General features: G+C 36.2%; 1 protein-coding gene across 1 annotated transcript in view; it reads right to left on the reverse strand.

Annotated features, from left to right (window-relative positions):
- Nucleotides 1–19758, reverse strand: part of eif3ha (eukaryotic translation initiation factor 3, subunit H, a) — a 121971-nt gene that overhangs the window by 16862 nt on the left and 85351 nt on the right. The window contains 2 exon segments of the mRNA NM_001003763.2: nucleotides 2039–2159; nucleotides 14149–14298. Coding sequence (NP_001003763.1) covers nucleotides 2039–2159; nucleotides 14149–14298 — 271 coding nt within the window.

The following is a 19758-nucleotide window of genomic DNA, read 5'->3' on the forward strand; positions in this document are numbered from 1 at the left end:
CATATATATATATATATATATATATATATATATATATATATATATATATATATATATATATATATATATATATGTATGTATATGTATGTATATGTGTGTGTATGTATGTATATGTATGTATATGTGTGTGTGTGTGTGTGTGTGTGTGTGTGTGTGTGTGTGTGTGTGTGTGTGTGTGTGTGTGTGTGTATGTATGTATGTATGTATGTATGTATGTATGTATGTATGTATACACACACACACACACACACACACACACACACATATATATATATATATATATATATATATATATTAGGGCTGCACGATTCTGGCTAAAATTAGAATCGTGATTTTTTTTTGCTTAAAATAAAGATCACGATTTTCTCACGATTCTGTAGATGTAAAATAAAGGTATGGTAAAAACAAACATATGGCACAACATCCATTATAATATTATGTGTAGGTCTACTGGTTTTTATAAATAATTCTATTCTACTTATAATTCTGATGATGAATTATTATGTTTGAGATGTATGCTTGCAATCTGTCATAAAAAAACCAGACATTTGCCATTATCAGATTATCTTCAACAACAACATATAGGCTAGAGTAGTTATACTGACATTGTAAACATTTATTTCCATTCACAACAGTGGGTTCGCTATGAAAGAAAAAAAACATATCAAATGCTTGCACTTCAGTGTTTGGGCTCTCAATAATGACTTCAAACCACACTGATCTGAGCTAAACTGAAATGAACTTAAACACTAAAAACTGAACTGCCCTGATCCAGTTACTATGACCATTTATGTGAAGCTGCTTTGACACAATCTACATTGTAAAAGCGCTACACAAAAAGCTGAATTGAACTCAATTGAATTGATAAAGGCAACAGTAACAAATATCCAATCGAGGAAGGCAGAAGAGCATCTCTGAACACACAACATGTCCAACCTTGAGGCGGACTGGCTAAAACAGCAGAAGACCACACAGGATGCCACTTCTGTCAGCAAAAAACAGGATATGAAGGCTACAATTCACACAGGCTCACCAAAATTAGACAATAGAAGATTGGAAAAACATTGCCTGGTCTGATGAGTCTCGATTTCTGCTGCAACATTCGGATGGTAGGGTCAGAATTTGGCATCAACAACATGAAAGTATGGATCTATCCTGCCTTGTATCAACAGGTCAGGCTGGTGGTTGTGGTGTAGTGGTGTGGGGGATATGTTCTTGGCACACTTTGGGACCATTAGCACCCATTGAGAATCTTGTAAACGCCACAGCCTACCAGAGTATTGTTGCTGACCATATCCATCCCTTTATGACCAGTGTACCCATCTTCTGATAGCTATTTCCAGCAGGATAATGCGCCATGTCATAAAGCGTGAATCATCTCAGACTGATTTCTTGAACAAGACATTAAGTTTACTGTGCGTAAATGGCCTCCACAGTCACCAGATATCAATCCAATAGATCAACTTTGTGATGTGGTGAAATGTGAGATTTGCATCAGACAAATCTGCAGCAACTGCATGCTTTTATGTCAATATGGACAAAATCTCTGAGGAATATTTCCAAGTGGTGCTCGCTGCAGAGCCATTTGGGCGAGCTGAGCTCCAGCGAGGGGGAGCTTAAGCTTGAGCTCCACCTTTTTTACACTTCTTCTACGAGTGATGTCACTGGGGGTAGGGTTAGGGCTGGGGTTGGTGTACGCATTAAAACAGCTTAGAGGAGGCAGAACGAGAGCTCATGCTCCCCCTCGCTGGAGCTCAGCTCTGCTTAAATGGCTCTGCAGCGAGCACCCTCTCAATATTTCCAGCACCTTGCTGAATCTATGCCACAAAGGATTAAGGCAGTTATGAATGCAAAATGGGGTCCAACCCAAGTAAAGTGTACCTAATAAAGTGGCCAGTGAGTGTACACGCCAACTTGCACCTGGGATTCCTCCAAAGTGAAGATAAACCAACCAGGGGAAAAAGGTCACAAAATGCACCCATTAAGGTACATTAGATCCACTAGATCAAAATAAAGAACAGAGGAAAGGCGGACGTACCTGCTGCTTCTGCTGCTGTTGTTTGCTGAGGTTGCGGCAGTATGTGTTGTACTTGACGATATCTTGGCTCATGTCGTCCACGCGGTCCATCAGCAGCTGGAGGCTCTTCTCCAGGTGGTTACTATGGCAACAGATTGACGGATAGTTTAGTCAAACAAACTTTGCGTAATAAACGGCTGCAGACTGCACATCAAAGCCTAATTGCTCCACAGTGATCTTCTACTCAATTAAAAACCCAAGATGACAGAAGCATGATGTGCCTGATAAGGACGACTCTGCGCTCTGAATTCGCACGGTTCACTGAGACGTCTAATTGTAGCATGTGCAGATTTATGAAGGGCCACCAAACATCCAAATCCTTCAGCGATTGCATGATATATATATGATCTGCTCCAAAACCCATTAAGCTACCTACGTAGACCGCATACTAAAGGGCTGTGCCAACACAAAATCGGTTCCAAATGCTAGGAGAACAAATGTGGGTTGCCAGATACCTGCTTTTTGGACAACTCTGAAACGATCCTTCACTTTATAATGAATCCCATGGGTTTCACAGAGCACATTGTGTCGAAGGCGAGCCGGGAATTTGTACGAGACACAAAATGTACCAACAAGAGAGGTGCATTTTTAGTTAGCATGTCATCCATGTTGGCAGTACAACTAAAAAATAAGACTAGAGATGTCACAGAACAATGTTTTCATTCTAGAAATACAAAGCCTGTGTTAAAAAAAAACAACAACAATCTGAAGTTGATTTATTTTTGAGAATGAGACAATACTCACTATATTACTTGAATAGAAAAAAATGCTAGAATGATCTGATTTTCTGATGAGCTGATTTTCAAAAAAATCAAATACAAGTAAAAACCTTGAGAAAAATGTAGGTGTTCTGTCAATTTCATTTATGGCCCGTTTCCATTGAATAGTACAGTACGGTATGGTACAGATCACATCAGGCTTGCGTTTCCACTGCCAAAAGAATACCAATAGTGGGCGTGCTGGACGACAGTTTCGGTCAACGTCATTCTTGCTTGAGGAACTATCTACAGTAAAGCTGTACAGGTCGTTCACATATCATATGAGAAGCACTTCTCACAAAACGGATGCTTTACACACATAAATACTTGTGCATAAATGTGCATTACTAACCTTTCTATGAACAGGATTTGATTATAAAATAGCCTTTAACGTCTGCAATTACATAAAATGAATAAATAAATGCAACATATATGAACATATACAAACCCTTACAGTCTCCGATATGTTACCAACTACAGGAAAACTACACAGAGTATACATTTAGTCCTTATTTTGGAAAAAAACAACATGAAATATAGCCCAGAGTCAGTGTAAACCTCTCATCTCTAGCTTTAATCTTTACCAGCACATGTAATCTCTTGTTAGAAAGTAATTCCTTCATTCCGAGTTCATAATAGTCCAAAAGGTGATGATAATAGTTAAACATGTCAGTTTGTTCATGTTTTAGGTTGCTGAAAGAATCATTTGTGCTCAGATCCTTTTTGTCTGGCTTCTTCTTTGTTTTACACTTCACTCTGGCGAGATCGGATGTCAAAAGCACTTCAATAATCACATGCTCGTTATTATCATCACCTCAAGAAGTTTGTTATTTTAAATACAGACGCGCAGCGAACGCAAGCGAGGAAGTTAAACTGCTCGCGCTTTTAGACGTCCTCGAAACACAAAAAGAGAACACGGCTAATTTTGTTGTTCGTTTGGGCTTTGTGGCTGTTCATCAACATAACGGCAAGGTTTGTTTGAGCTCAGGTCGACCATGGCTCATTATATGTATATTGTATTACGGTGTAAAGTCTCGGATTTGTCTTTAAAAATGGTGCTTCCTTTGTTTTCATTCTCCTGACACTCGTGACGCATCTCTTTAAACCAAAATCGTTCAGCTGCGCGTCTAGCTCTGCATTTTTTGGGCTAGGTACCCTTTAAAAAGGGCACCCAAAAAGTGGTAGAGTACGGTTCGCTTTTTGTTACCTTTTGTCAGAGAAAAGGCCATAAAAGCATACCGAAACCAACCGTGCCCTATTATACCACTCAGTGGAAACAGGCCATTAGGCCCAATCCCAATTCCAGTTTTTTACCCCTTCCCCCCTGGTTCTTGAAACAGTGTGAAGAGGAAAGGCTGAGAACACACACCAGGGGACTTGACAAGCAAAATTTCTTTATTTGGACGTGTTGGTTGTTCTTCAGTAATATATATTCAAAAAGGCAACACCAAAGCTGCTGATGCAGTCTGATGAAGAGCCGTGTGCTCGAAACATTACACGCCGTGTATCTAGCCTTTTTAATTTAATATATTGGCATTTTAAGAGCTATATTTTTTCTATATATAATATATTTTTACTGTTTGGCTGTGCACACAGTTGAAGTGATGTGCGTTCTTTTGTACATTTTTTTCCATTGTTCTGCAGTCAAACAGCGTCTTCAAGAAGTTTTACAGTCGGCAAGTCCAAAATGAGTCTGAAAAAAGTCTGCAAGTTTAACAAGTTTGAGAGAGAGCTGTCCTGTCTATATTATGTTTTCAGGAGGAGGGCAGTGGCTAGATGGAGATGGCTGAAAGCATTTAAATGAAGTCTGAGAGTAGCTATCCACATTTCTTCTAGAGTTTCATGTAATTCCGGGTGTTTCGTTTTTAATTTGTCGATTTTAACTGCAGATTAGCACTTTCACTTTCATTCAGGAATATTACATGCATGACCCAGACAAACAAGATATTAAATGCGAGTATGAACTGCTGGAAGAGTGTTGTATTAATGAAATTTAATACCACACGCCGTATAGAAAAAACCTCAGCATTTTGCAATGCAGGTATCTGTGGTCCTTTACCGACTCGATAGGTGCAGAGAATAGTGTCAAACAGCCGTGTGTGTATAGACTATCCTGTCGCAAAATGGGGCAAAATTCCTACGCGCCGGTAATAGTGCAGTGTTTACATGTACTGCACTTCAATAACGCCACTAAAATCGGCATACTCCACATCTTAATTCGAATTCTGTTTAGTTTGATTATGACTTTAGTCGGATTAAGGTAATTAAAAATGGCTGTTTACATGGTAGACTCTTAAAGTGTTGTCTGATTATTAGTGTCCATGTAAACAACCTCATTGTAATCATTCTAGCATAAAGAAATGTCCCTCCACTAATATAAATAAGTGGAAATGGAATAATTTATTCTAAAACCAAGCTAAAACAACTGACATGACTAAAATAATGTCAAAACTTTGATTACATCCATATCAAAATATGAAATAGAGTTTTCCAGTCAAACTTCAAATATTTTTCTCTCAAAAATCTGAATCTAAAATATAATCATCTTTAACTTTTTTTTCCCCCTCAGATCATTAATCTAATAGAAACAGTGTTCTACAATAAAGAATCTTTGGTGTTACAGAAAGCTTTAATGAATGTTAAAATTCATAAAATTAAGCTCTTTATTAAGTTTTATTTCTTGAGTGTTCTGCAAGGCAGCTCACCAGGCTTACCTCATACTGTAATTCCCCCAAAGCCAGGTGAACTGCTTTATTAATCAAGATTAGGCTTCCGAAGTCATTTCCATTTTTATCTGGGGATAACACGCAATCACAAACAGCCTCTCCTAAAACATTCACAGAGAAAAAAATCCCCCCAAAATTTCAAATGTGCAAATGATATAACTAGTTAAGGTGTTGGAAACAACCAATTAATACATGTTTAAAATTGAAACTGTAACCAAAAAAATGACAATCAACTGATCTTGAATTCCACACCATTCTTTCACAGACCTTGAAACAGAACAGTCAAAAAGGATGCAAACGCATTTATTGTTTTTTTTTTTTCTGATAATTTGCATTTATTATACACCACTTACATAATACTTATTAAATTCAATGTTTTTGTGCTGCCTTCTAGACCATGTCCATGTCAAAATTAAGTATTCAATCAAGCATTCTGTAAAGCTACTTGTGAACAACATTTATTGCTAAACGGACAATACAATTAAATGAAGTATTCAAATGATTCATTCAAAGTGGTTGCTTCATTTACAAACAAAGGTAAATGGACAGAACTGTGTGTAGGTATAGTATGCCCACAGTAGCTTTGGGTTGATAAAGACAATAAGTCTCTTTTTTTGTAATTTTCTGACATTAAAATAGGATTCAAATCCCTCCCATTTTATGGCCCACTCTGCAACATGTAGAAGTGCGGTTTCCCCACCCACCAAATTGATAGACAGCCACATATTAATGTCTCTGTAGTGACGCGTATAATCATATCAACAAGACGGGACATGCGCAAAGCAACCTAGATTAAAAGATCTGTTCAGGTCTCCGTGATCATCAATCATCATCAAATGTGATCAAGAAACGTTTGTAAAACTGCAATTCTAAACCACAGGCACATGCCAGTACAATTATAAAAGACAATGCTTCAATTCTGGTTTGTGGGGGTTACAGCAGGTTTATCTTTTTACATTAACATAACAGATATCAATACAGCAGTGGATATTAACGTGCACCCGGTCACATTTGCTGTGCAAAAACAGTGCAAAGATAAACAAGCACACTGTGTGGGTGTCTGTTTGTGTCCGTGAACTTTTTAACGACATGGTGTGTGTGACTTAACGAAAGGCTTGACTTAACTCCACAACAAATACATCAAATAATCATTGGGAAAGTTCTTACTGTAGTACCTCAAACATTACGGGAGATCTGCTTCCTGTATGTCTGTCACTGTGCTGTTTATCTGAAGTAGCCAGAGAGCCACTCTCAAATGAGAATGGGGGAAAGACAGAACTAGCATTAAAGGCACAGGCCACAAAAACAGCTACATTGTGTGAGGAGCAGAAAATTCTAATAGGTATAATAAGTAATTTGATGTGTGTGTTTGAGCTGAAACTTTAAACACATTCTGGAGACATCTTAAATCTTGAAAAAGGGGTAAAATAGGTGCCCTTTAAGACTTTAGATGAGTTAAAATATTTCGTTTAGTTTAATACACTTAGTATGGTTTTTTTTTTATATTTCTTTCTTTGATTCCTCTAACTACCTCCTGTCCATCACTGTACAATACTTTCACTTGTTTTCATTGGTATGGGTAATAAAGTGCAGTGATATTCGGTCTTCAATACTTCTTTCTACATTCACTGATTACATGCATACAAAACTATTATACAGCAAGTCAAAAACACCTTCAGTTCATTAATAACATCTAAAAGCGTAACAGCGCCACTGTTTTTAGAGAAAGCTGATCTTCTGAATAGTCAACTGCATGGAAAAAAAAGCAACCACCATGAATCTTCTCATGTTTTAAAGGAAAAAAGGAATGAAACTATGGGTGAGCAAATGAGGACAATTTTCACTCCTTTACCATTCATCATTACATGCGTTCGAGCCTCTGTGTTCTTAGAGTGACACATCTGCTCTATAGAACTATTGGTATTTGCAGAGAAAGGAAAGGGCATCTCTGTACACAGGAAGACCTAAATTACATGCTGAATGCATTATCATTATCTGTGTGCTGATGGGAAGGCTGAATGATTTCACCAGCAGGGCCTATTAAACACACTAACTCCTGGGATGTTCTGAATTACAAATGAAAGACTTTGCTGGAAATGGCGAAGATTGTGCCGACTCATAAAGCATTAACTATAAAGACCAAAACACCTGCTCACTTCCCAAGTATTTAGTCTATCAATTAGTCTGATTTGGGAAGAGGGTCCTGAACAGCTGTGGCTGCTGGGGAGCGTAAACAGTCAGAAAAATGACACTTTCAGTTCCTACCTTCATTAAACTACTACTTCAAGCAAGCATCATGGAGGGGGGGGGGGGGGGGGTGGGGGGGGGAATAAAAAGATATTTCTCGCTCTTTTGATAAAATAAAAAAAGATCAATGTAGCGTGCTGATCAGAGCCGGTGATTAGCCTAAAAAACTTGATATTTTCCACTTCTTTGATGCAAATGTATTTATTTTTATGCTCTAAAATGGCCTAAAAGGGTGATCTATCTTTCCTTATTTCTTTCCATTAGAGGAACCATGATGTCAACCAAACAGCCAGCGTAGCCTAAATATGTCCAACATGCTGTAAAAATTGAATTTAAAAATAATCAGGACAAGTTTGATATATTTAAGTGTTTTGGGGATAATACATTTTATTATGCCTTTGAAATCTGTTGTGCTTAATGAATCTGCATGCATTTTTAGATAAAAATGTTGTGAATTTGAAATCAATCCAGACTACCTGACAAAAGTCTTGTCGCCTATCCAGGTTTAAGAAGCATTAAATAATATTTGGACTTCTGGTTGATCATTTGGTATCAGAAGTGGCTTATATGAAAAGCAAAGGCCTCTAGATTACACTTATTTTACCAAAAACTATGATCATGCCTCGATTTTTTTTATGATTTCATTAGGACAGTAAGGTCTGACTTGCTCAAAAGGTCTGACTTGCTTGTCACTAAACAGAAATGAAGTCCAGTGTAGAATATAAGGTCATGGTGCAGTGGAGAAATAATGAATATTGTGTCTGACTCCCATAAGCTTGGAGGACTGCATCCATACATCTCTGCAATGACTCAAATCACTATTTAATAAAGTCATCTGGAATGGCAAATAAAGCATTCTTGCATGATTCCCAGAGTTCATCAGGATTCTTTGAATTTATCTTCGATGCCTTCTCCATTTAACCCCAGACATGCTCAATAATATTCATTCTGGGGACTGGGCTGGCCAATCCTGGAGCACCTTGACCTTCTTTGCTTTCAGGAACTTTGATGCTGAAGTATGAGAAGGAGCGCTAACCTGCTGCGGAACTTGCCCTCTCCTGTGGTTTGTAATGTAACGGGCAGCACAAATGTCTTGATACCTCAGACTCGCATGCCCCCATACTGAATGTAACCGCAAACCATGATTTTTCCTTCACCAAACTTGACTGATTTCTATGAGAATCTTGGGTCCATGCGGGTTCCAATAAGTCTTCTGCAGTATTTTGATGATTGAGATGCAGATCAACAGATGATTCATCAGAAGAATCTGCCACTTTTCCAAATGATCAACTAGAAGTCAAGTCATTCTTTGTTGCTCTTACAACAGGGATCGACAACAAGATTGTCAGGTAGTGCATTTATGAACTATTTATTTTTCTAACGCAATGCAGATTTTTCAGCATCACATGGTTCAAAGAAAATGTGAGTTTCAGTGCACTGATGTGCAAAGCTGCTGCATTTATCAGTGTGTTGTTAATTTACACACAAACCACCTCAGAAACTGCAGCTGAGCATTTTTTCTTATGTACAGTGTCACTTTTCATTTTGTACAGATGTGCGTTTGAATACACTTTACACTGATAGTAGCAGGCTGCAATGCAGAGTCTTTAGTATCACAAGATCTTCTAGAAATCTTTTGTAAAATCATGCCTTTATTCATGTCCCAAACTTTAGAACAAACAAAACAGAACTAATAAAGTATTTGTATATTTATTTAATTATGAATTTCAAACAATGATTTGGTGAACCAATTTCAGGGTTTCTGCAGGTTTCTGTCAAATCTAAGACCTTTTAGGACCCTTTTAGCACTATTATGAATTAAATGTTAAACTTACACAGGGCTAAAAACAAAGAAAATTCCCTAATGGCCCAGTTACTTCACTAACTAGTTTTTGTATTAATCTAAGATCATGTAAATGGATGTGTTGCTTTAGTTTTTTCCCTGCTTAGGGAGTTTAATTAAGAGAATATGCTGTAAAAATGTCTAACAGCTGTTGTAAATTGTATCTACTCACACACCTACCAACCTACCTACCTACATCCATCCATCCATCTATATATACAGTTGAAGTCAGAATTATTAGCCCCCTTTGAATTTATTTATTTTATTTTATTTTTTTTTTTTATTTCCCAAACTATGTTTAACAGAGCAAGGACATTTTCACAGTATGTCTGATAATATTTTGTCTTCTGGAGAAAGTCTTACTTGTTTTATTTCAGCTAGAATAAGAGCGGTTTTAAATTTTTTAACACCCATTTAAAGGTCAAAATTAGCCCCTTTAAGTTTTGTATTTTTACAATAGTCTACAGAACAAAAGATCATTGTACAACAACTTGCCTAATTACCCTGACCTGCCTCGTTACCCTAATTAACCTAGTTAAGTCTTTAAATGTCACTTTAAGCTGTATAGAAGTGTCTTGAAAAATATATAGTCAAATATTGTGTACTGTCATCATGGCAAACATAAAAAAAATCAGTTATTAGAGATGAGTTAATAAAACTATTATGTTTAGAAATGTGCTGAAAAAAATATTCTCTCCGTAAACCAGAAATGGTGAAAAAAATAAACAGGGGGGCTAATAATTCAGGAGAGCTAATAATTCTGACTTCAACTGTATATAAAAAAGTTGAGATGGATTATTGGTGTAGCTTTACTTGGACATAGGAAAATTAAGACCAGTTTAACATGATTTAAGACCTGCAACAAAATATTTGAGTGAATTTAATTCTTTAAGTCCTAAAATTTTGTTTTTGAAATTTAAGACATTTAGACTTCAGGACCTTGTGGACACCCTGCAATTTAGATAAAATTACACTAAACAACTTCAATGTTTAAATGATGAGAAAACCTTGGTCTTCACATTCTCTTTCAAGACTACAAATAAAACTGTAAATCGAAACCATTGTATTAATTATGATTTACAATAAGGTTGTATTAGTTAATGCTAGTTAATCCATTTACTAACATGAACAAACAATGAACAACACATTTAATGCAGTATTTATTTATTGATGTTAGTTGATGTTAGCTAATAAAAATACAGTCGACCATTGTTAGTTTGTTAACTCTCAGTGCATGTTAACAGGTAATGTTAACAGGTATGAGTTTGGATGTTAATAACGCATTAGAAAACTTAAAAAAAATGATGGCTAATAAATTCTATACAAGTATAATTCACAATTAGTTTGTAACCTAATGAATCCTAATGAAACCTTAAAGTATGTCCGTGATTTTGCACCAATGGCAAGTGTCACCAAAAAGAATTATTCAATGTTCAAAATGCCAGAGATCATTTGTAGAGGCATTACTCTACAAAAACAACTCATTGCCCACATTTGCATATCAACATGCCTTCAATATTCAACAAATTGAATGTAATTTACATAAAGGAGTCCAATGTTACAGTAGTAAGAGAGCATGTTTAATATGGTGCTGTAGAAAATGCCCATTACAGACTTTAATCTTTACTCTAAATTCAACACACTTAACATATTGGCCTTGACGCTACTTGTCGTATTAGTTTCTTAAGAAAAGAAAGAAAAGAAATGGAAAAGGAGATTCATTCTGAACATAATGAGGCTCATTTCTGGGAACTGCTCTCCTGGAAAGAGACTCGACTCAATCTGTAATAAAATTCAGTGGAATCTAACTAGATTAGCCAAATTAATTTAGAAGAGAAGACTATTTGCAGGAGAATAAAACGTCCGGTCCCAGCTAGAAGCATTACTGATGGACCCCCCTGAAAACGTAATTTTAGGTCAGTGGCTTTCATCTGGTGAACGATAGGTCCGTTATTGAAAATAAAAAATGATGTTAAATGCAAATAGTGAGCAACTAACCATTTAATGGTGCAAGATGTATTGCATTTTGTGAAATAAGTCACACCTGACTATAAGGAACACTGTTTAAAGGTGACATTGGAATAAACATTCAATTGTGTAGTCTTTTTCTGCCAGCTCAGACAAGTTGAACTAAAAAATGTGCAGCTTGTTTTATTAGAAAATGTCTGAATGTATTTATGTGCGAGAATTGCACTGTTTAAATTGAATGAGTTTGTAACCTGCCAGTTTTTTATGCGCAGTTTACACTGATGTGGTTTAGTTTTAAAATGGCGTTTAAGAATAATAACGATCCACATCCACACTGGCGTTTCACCTAGCACTTCTGTAAAGCTCTCAGTCCACACTACACACTGCTAAACACACAACACGTGACCAGAAACACTCTGGCATGCGCTGCAGCTTATGCACTCGTCTGAGCTCCAGGCAGTCAGCGGGTGCTTTGAGCACAGCTCTCCAAGTGGGAGCAGACCAAGGATCTACCACTGGATCTGATCTCACTATAGTAGTTAAACTTGATATTTAATTCATCTGGTCTATTTCTAATGACCCTTTGGTCTTGAATCTATTACTTGGTCTCAGGAAATGCGTTTCAGCTAAGCGCAAAGATAATATATTAATGTAAACACATAAGGATTCTGCACATTTGACAGATCACGTGCCTTTATTTCCTATATTGTGTAAACTTTTTGTATGTTATACTTTAATTATGGCCATTATTGATTATTACAACAGATATTCAGTATAAGAGACAGCTATGTTTCATATCTTTTCATGAAAATGAAAAGAGGCTGTTATGTTATAGGCTCCGTTTTGTTATAAATATGCATACAGTGAAGATGACGGTCATAAATGTGTAGCTATATGACACCTCAACATTTCTGGTGTCTGTTAAGTTGTTACTATCAAAATAAAAATCGCCAGTTCCTTAAATCATGTTTTCATTTTATTGTTAAGATGTGATGTGATATGAATGAGGTTATAAGGTACACTGTTTCCCTTTGAAAATTTACCTGACGTGTCCTCAAAAACTCGATTTCCATATCAAACTTGCAAAGTCTGAGCTTACAAAGAAAGCATGCAAGACTGAATTTTGTGTACTTCATATTGACAAAAAGCCTCAAAGAACGAATGTCTGCAGCCATTCAGCCATGTCTCCGTTTTCCCTCATCTACACTGACTCAGAGCAGCAGCATTTAAAACCAAAATGGCCTCTTCTGTGTTTTTAAAACACTAAATTTTTAGGGCTCAAAAATAGTGTGGTCGGAAGGGGTAACCGGTCATCAGCTTTGTCTAAAAGCTGACATACAAGCAATCTGCTGATGAATTGCAGCTTTAAACTGCTCCAATGTCCCTGTATCTGTGGTCACACTCAGTAAACAGTGATGAGTTCGGTGAACTGATGACCTTCACAGCCAATCACAGTCATTTCTGTTAAGCACATGAACACAATAGCCAATCGGCTGTGTTTAAGAATGTGCTCAACAGCACTCAAATGTTAGCAGGAAATGAACGCATTTAAAATTTCAGTATCGATTGGTACCAAATTCCAGTATCGTGACAACACTAGTTTAAGTCCAAGATCAAGCAAAAAGTGTGTCAGTGCTCTCTGGATAAGGGATTCATAAAGATCCAAAACAAAATTCTAAGTCCAAAGCACTTAAAAAGTATGTGAAAAAAATTAAAGAGCCTTTATTAACTTGGATATTCTATAAAAACAGCACCTACAGTGTGTGTTTCAGCAAAACTTGCCTTCATCAGGGTAACGATATGACTGTGTAGTTTCTTGCATTCACTCAAAAAATAGTTTTTGCAGTTTCTTCAAACTACTTAATTAAAATGATTGAGTTTTTTTGGCAACAATGTAATTGTTTTACGTTTAATACACTTACTTTAGTAAAAACTAATAAATTACCTAATTCCTTCATGTTGTCCTAGCACAAATCATTTTTGTGGAACCCAGCATTTTTACAGTGTAGACCAATTCAAACTGAGTATTTTACATGTCTGTTAATGCAGAGACCTTGACTAATCTTTAAAAAAGCCTCTAAAAAATAAAAACCTCTGACTGGCTGTTTGGCATGTCAGTGAAATGGGCAATAAAGCTGCAAAAGAGCCCAGACGTTCTGCCTCGACTCTGAAGGCCTTGCCTACACACGACTAATGCGATACTAGATGCATCCAAATCTGAGGTATGATGTTTGTATTAGTGTTCGCCTGAAGGCGACTGCATGCTTTGCATTTTCAGCATTTCTCAGAGCCGGGATTTCGTATTACCCTGGTCCAGGGCACACACAAGCCCTATTTCTTGTGTCAAGATTAAACTGTGCCATCAGGGCATGTCAGCGTGTATCGCTTTTCCTCGGTTCATTTCCGGGGGCGAAACACAGCCGTAGCAGAAGGGTTTAAAAGACATAGATTGACGAGATGAATCAACACACGACAAATCTATGACATTTCTTTCCACAATGGTAACAGAGGGCAGAGGGTGATGCTGACCTGCTTGACAGATTGAGCAGCTCATGCTTGTCAGCCAGCGTGCTCTTCTCCTGCAGATCCCACATCAGCACGTTTATGAGATGAGAGTTCTTGATGAAGATGGGAACCTCCTCGAACATGTGCTCATAGGCAACGGCGGCCTTCTTCAGCCTGCCGAAAACAGAAAACATCCAGAGATAAGACATCTGCAGTGATGCACAGCTAAATAAAACCTTGCCATGAAAAAATAAATAAAAAGTTCACCAAAATAGTGAAATCCTTTCTACATTTCAGTACTTTACATATACTCAAAAATGCCCCAATCAATATTTTCAAACTCAAGTCACACAAGTGGCAAGGATGAGAGGCGTCACAAACAAAGCTTTTCCCCATAAATGCAAAAATGTCAAATAAAATCAATCATTTTTGTGCTATAGAGAGACAAATCTTATCCTTTTAATAAGCATCTTAGGTTATGCAGTTTCATTCACAGAATTTCTAGAAGTATGTTAAGCTAAAAACTCTCATACTTTTTTGGTCTAAAAAAAAAAACATCTTCAGAGATAGATTTTCTTCTGATCCCATAACTCTGTGGTGATTCATTCATTTACAAACTTAGCCAGCAAGTTTTTACGCAGCGGATGCCCTTCAAGCCGCAACCCATCTCTGGGAAACATCCACACACACACTTATACATTACAGACAATAAGGGTGTCACGATCCTCTAAATCCTCGATTCGATTACATTTTCGATTCTAAAGGCACGATTTACCCATAAACAAATCATACAGTAAATGAATAAAGGCAAGATACACACATAATTACCACCTGTCAATCACTTTTTCTGCGGGACTCGTGAATAGGCAGTGATCTGTGTCGTTATAATGGCGTTGGTAAAAAAGACACACAACCAACAGGAACCAGCCAACAGTATATGAGGTGTTCGCTAAAATGACTAAGTACAAGTGAGTGAAAGATTGAAGCAGTCCTCTGACTGCCTGGACCTGCTGTCTCGAGCGTATGGCTGTGAGTGCATCTGTGTCTGTGTCTATGGTCACGTGATGTGCATTTTCAGAGGTAGTGAGGAAGGAGGGCTGCTCAGAAATGCTACACGCCACTGTGGATGTCAAATCGTTGTCGTTCTAAAATGCCATTTATAAACAAAGACAGTGTAAACAGGGCCTGAGTGTGTACTTTTCGCGAGCGGATTTGCAACGGGGGCGGGCGGAGGATCGCGATGCCGGTGTTGTCTATCGGATGAACCGTACGTAATACGTTCATAGCAGAGCTTGCAAACTGTGTTTTTTTGTTGACAACACGAAAGTTGTCAACATAACTCACTGGAAATCCAAAATGCTTACACACCGGCGACTTCATTAAAAGAGGAGAGGGTTTAAGTTCTGTCGACGGGTCTCCTGCTTCTGCAGTTTAACAAGCACTTCAACAAGCCTGTTTTTTTCCCGCTTGGCAAGCCAAGCTGACGTGACATGGGGGCGTGGCAGCATCGACTAGATATTTTTCAAGACTCTTCTATACAGCTTAAAGTGACATTTAAAGGCTTAACTAGGTTAATTAGATTACCTAGGCAGGTTAGGGTAATTAGGGGAGTTATTGTGTAATGATGGTTTGATCTGTAGACTATCTAAAAAAAAAATAGCTTAAAGGGGCTAATAATTGTCTCTAAAATGGCTTGAAAAAAATACGAACTGATTTTATTCTAGGGAGACAAAAACAAAAAAAAAACAAATAAAGACTTTCCAGAAGAAAAAATATTATCAGACATACTGTGATGTCCTTGCTCTGTTAAACATAATTTGGGAAATATTTAAAAAGGGGGGAAAAAGAGGGTGGCTAATAAAGCTGACATGAAATATCAATTTAAGGGATGAAAAGTTGTATTTTTATAATCATTACTCTAGGCTCCATTTTATGATCCTTTAAAAACAATTTTAATATGCAGGTAACAATATTTAATATGCAGGTTATGTATATCTGCCAATGCGGTAAGCAAAATTAATCTTATCACAAATCAAAAGACAAGATTATTTTGCTTACCTCATTGGCAGATTATTTAGCTTAATTTAAGGAAAAACTCACTTCATTTTGGCATATTATTTCTTAAAACAAGACAACATGTTTTGCTTGTCTAGAAAATGCTTCTTGATTTAAGAACTTCTAGATATTTGGACTAGAAGCGAGACAAAAAAAATCTAAGTAAGAAAAGCACTTTTTGCAGTGAAACACAATCTATCCTGCATTTGTCTTCTGCGTTCACACAGCGCAGCATTTCGACAAATTACCGGTAATCGTATAACTTCTCTTTCCGGAAAATTGCCACAACGAATTTACCGGTATTTTCAAAAAAGGCCTGTTCACACATGATTCCTTTCCGTAGTTTTGTCAGAGAGGTCTGTATGTGTGAAAGAGGGTAATGATTCAACTGCAGAAGAAAAAGTACAGCACTTTAAATGTTGGACACGAGAAACTTTAGATAAAAGGAGAGAACTTGCCATATCTGAAAAAAATAAGTCATGCTCTTAACCCTAAAACAGCCAACATATAATCCCCAAAGAGAAAAAATCCTTTGGGTATGTTTTACTTGGGCCCATATTATATAAAATATTACCATGAGATGCTTTTAGCTTACTTTGCACTGATTTTCTTGACTGTTTAAAAGATAAACGTCAAATGATTTGAAAGTGTATAGAAAGTGAATGCACTCACTTTTCAGACTTCATTTCTGCATGCAGCATACATGAATGCAAAAGTAGACCGAGACCCTCCCCTCAATTCAATCAATGCAATTCAAATGTAATGCATGTTATTAGCAGGTGTAAATGGCCATCTGTCTTTGAGATGAGCACTTGTGCCGTGCACTGGGGGGGACGTTTCATCTAGAGAGCAGTTAGAGGGTCACTGGACCCATCCATCCGTCATTTGAATGAGACGCTACGCTCCGCCATTCCAGCTGAATCGCAGAAAATTATGGAGGAGCGGAGGGAATGTTGGAGGAATATCAATAAAGCGCTGCCTCGCGGATTTCAGATTGATATTCCGTATGAATCTGACAAGTGATCTGTATGCATCATTCAGGATGACCCACCCTGCAACGTTCACTCTACAAATAGAGGCTTATTTTCATAATCAATTGCGTTGCTCTCCTTAACTAGCTGAATATTCACGAAGCACTGTGGAGTGATAGTGTCAGCTTGGGGCCGCTGGCGGATGACAAGGTCAAAACAGGCCACAGGAACATGTTTGATGTTGGGATGAAACACGGCACGTAGATCCATTTTAAATCGGTAAACGGACGTGTCTGCAAGCGGAAGTATATATTCGGAGATGTCAGCAGAATAAAAACATGGAAATTTCAAATAAACAAATGCTTTTGGTTTTTGAATACATAAAAATAGCAAATACTCTAACGGATTCAGTACTTAGCACAGACTCAATACAATTAGTCATCTCCAAATATTGACTGTCAAAATCTAGTGAACTCAAAATCTACTAAAAATAGCTAAAAATAAATATAATCATTAGCAATGGCACAGATCAAATGTGGAAATAGCATCTGCAGTTTGGCATTTTAGCTAACCAAAAATGCATAACTTTACTGGAGGTAAGTTTCAAATTCTAGGATGAGCTTAAAGTAGGCATTTCAAGAACATTCTGGGCTGAAATAAAAAAAATGCCTGATGCATTTGATGATATTAGCATGAGAAACAGCACATAGATAAATTTTAAATCGGGAAATGGACATGTCTGCAAGAGAAATTAGATATTCTGAGATGTCAGCAGAATAAAAATATGGCAATTTCAATTAAAACAAAATTGTTTTGGGTTTTTAGTTAAAAACAAATAACAGCATGAATAGATCTTATTTCCGATCCTCTAATGGATTAGGTACTTTGCAGAGAATCAATAAAAATATTAAATCATCCTCAAATTACCCCACAGAAATAAACAAAAATCTGAAAATATTGAGAGACATTTTAAATAAGTTTCTAAAACAAATAAATTCATTTTAGTTGGTGGGAAGTGTTATACAATTTTTGACATTTACAGGTTTCGATTATAAAATGATAAAAGTCAGTTTTTATTTTATTAGAACATTTAACTAAATTAAAAAAAAACACTTACAGTATAATTAAATTTAAAACATTTGTTAAAACAATATAGACTTATAAAAAATAAATAAAGTATATTCAAAATGTACAATTATGACGTACAATTATTTGCCTTTGTCTGATTTTTTTAAAATAAAACAACAACAAAAAATTAACAAAAATAAATAATTAAAAATAAAGTATAAGTGAAAATGTACAATTATGATGTACATTTACTAGCTCTTTGAAAATATAAATAATAAAATAAATAAAATAAATAAAGTCATATAATGTGATGACTATTGTGTTTTTTTTTTTCAAGCATAGTATTTTCTATAATATTTGTTTTTCTGGATAAAGTTTTATTGCTTTTAGTTTGGCTGTATATATATATATATATATATATATATATATATATATATATATATATATATATATATATATATATATATATATATATATATATATATATATTTATTTATTTAATTTATTTATTTATTTTTTTACATTTAAGGTCAGTATTATTAGCCCCTTTAAAAAACATAACCTAACATAAAACATAACCCAACTTGCCTAGTTAACAAGAAAGATTGTTAATATGTACTACAATCATGGCCAAGATAAAAATAAATTAGTCGTTAAAACTATTGTTAAAATGTAGAAGAAAAAAATCTTTTAAACAGCACTTGCTAAACTCATAAACATGTACTGTCATCATGGCAAAGACAAAATAAAACTAGTTATTAGAAATTACTTTTTAAAACTATTATATTTAAAATGGTTTAAAAATATTTTAAATGTATCAAAAACAATTTTACAAGAGGGATCAATTTGCATCTAACTATTCACTTATAATTTTACTAATTATAATTAGAAAAAACATATATAGAGCTACATTTACACCTTATATATGTACGCTTAAACAATAAAGCATTGTAAAAATTCTTAAATTTCTGAAAATATCCAGATCAAGCAGGTAAGCGCTATCATTTTGAAAGATTATGCATCTGTAAATATCTCTAAAACTAGTTTTGTCTTCATAAATCCCCAAAACATTTAACCCCATGTATTAATAAAGCAAACAGAGTTGACTGACTTTATTGCACCTGAAAACTCTTTACCCGCAGCTCACCCTGAAGCACTCATGTCCTCCAGCAAAACACTTTATTGTTGTTGGGAGTTTTTTTCCCCTCTTGATCGCTCAGACGTCACTGCTTTGCTGATACATTCCCCCATTAGGCTTATGTCTAGCAGCAATTTAAAATCAATTACCATCTGCCGAGAAGCCAGCGAGGTTATACACTTTGTGCATTTGTTTGTTTGGCAGACTGTGCTGACTGTTCCTTAAAAGACGCCCCATCACGCCAAATAAAAGCCCCTCGCTGATGGGGGACGCGGCTCCGTTTGTGCATTACAGAAGACTCTCATTAGCAACAGATTAATGGTAACATGGAGAGGTGGTGACCGGGGTAAAGGGAGTGATTCATATTAGTAAGAGTTGAAAATCTTGTTATACATAGTCTAC

This window comes from Danio rerio, chromosome 16 (genome assembly GCF_049306965.1).
Source record: "Danio rerio strain Tuebingen ecotype United States chromosome 16, GRCz12tu, whole genome shotgun sequence".
In the NCBI taxonomy this organism is placed as follows: Eukaryota; Metazoa; Chordata; class Actinopteri; order Cypriniformes; family Danionidae; genus Danio; species Danio rerio.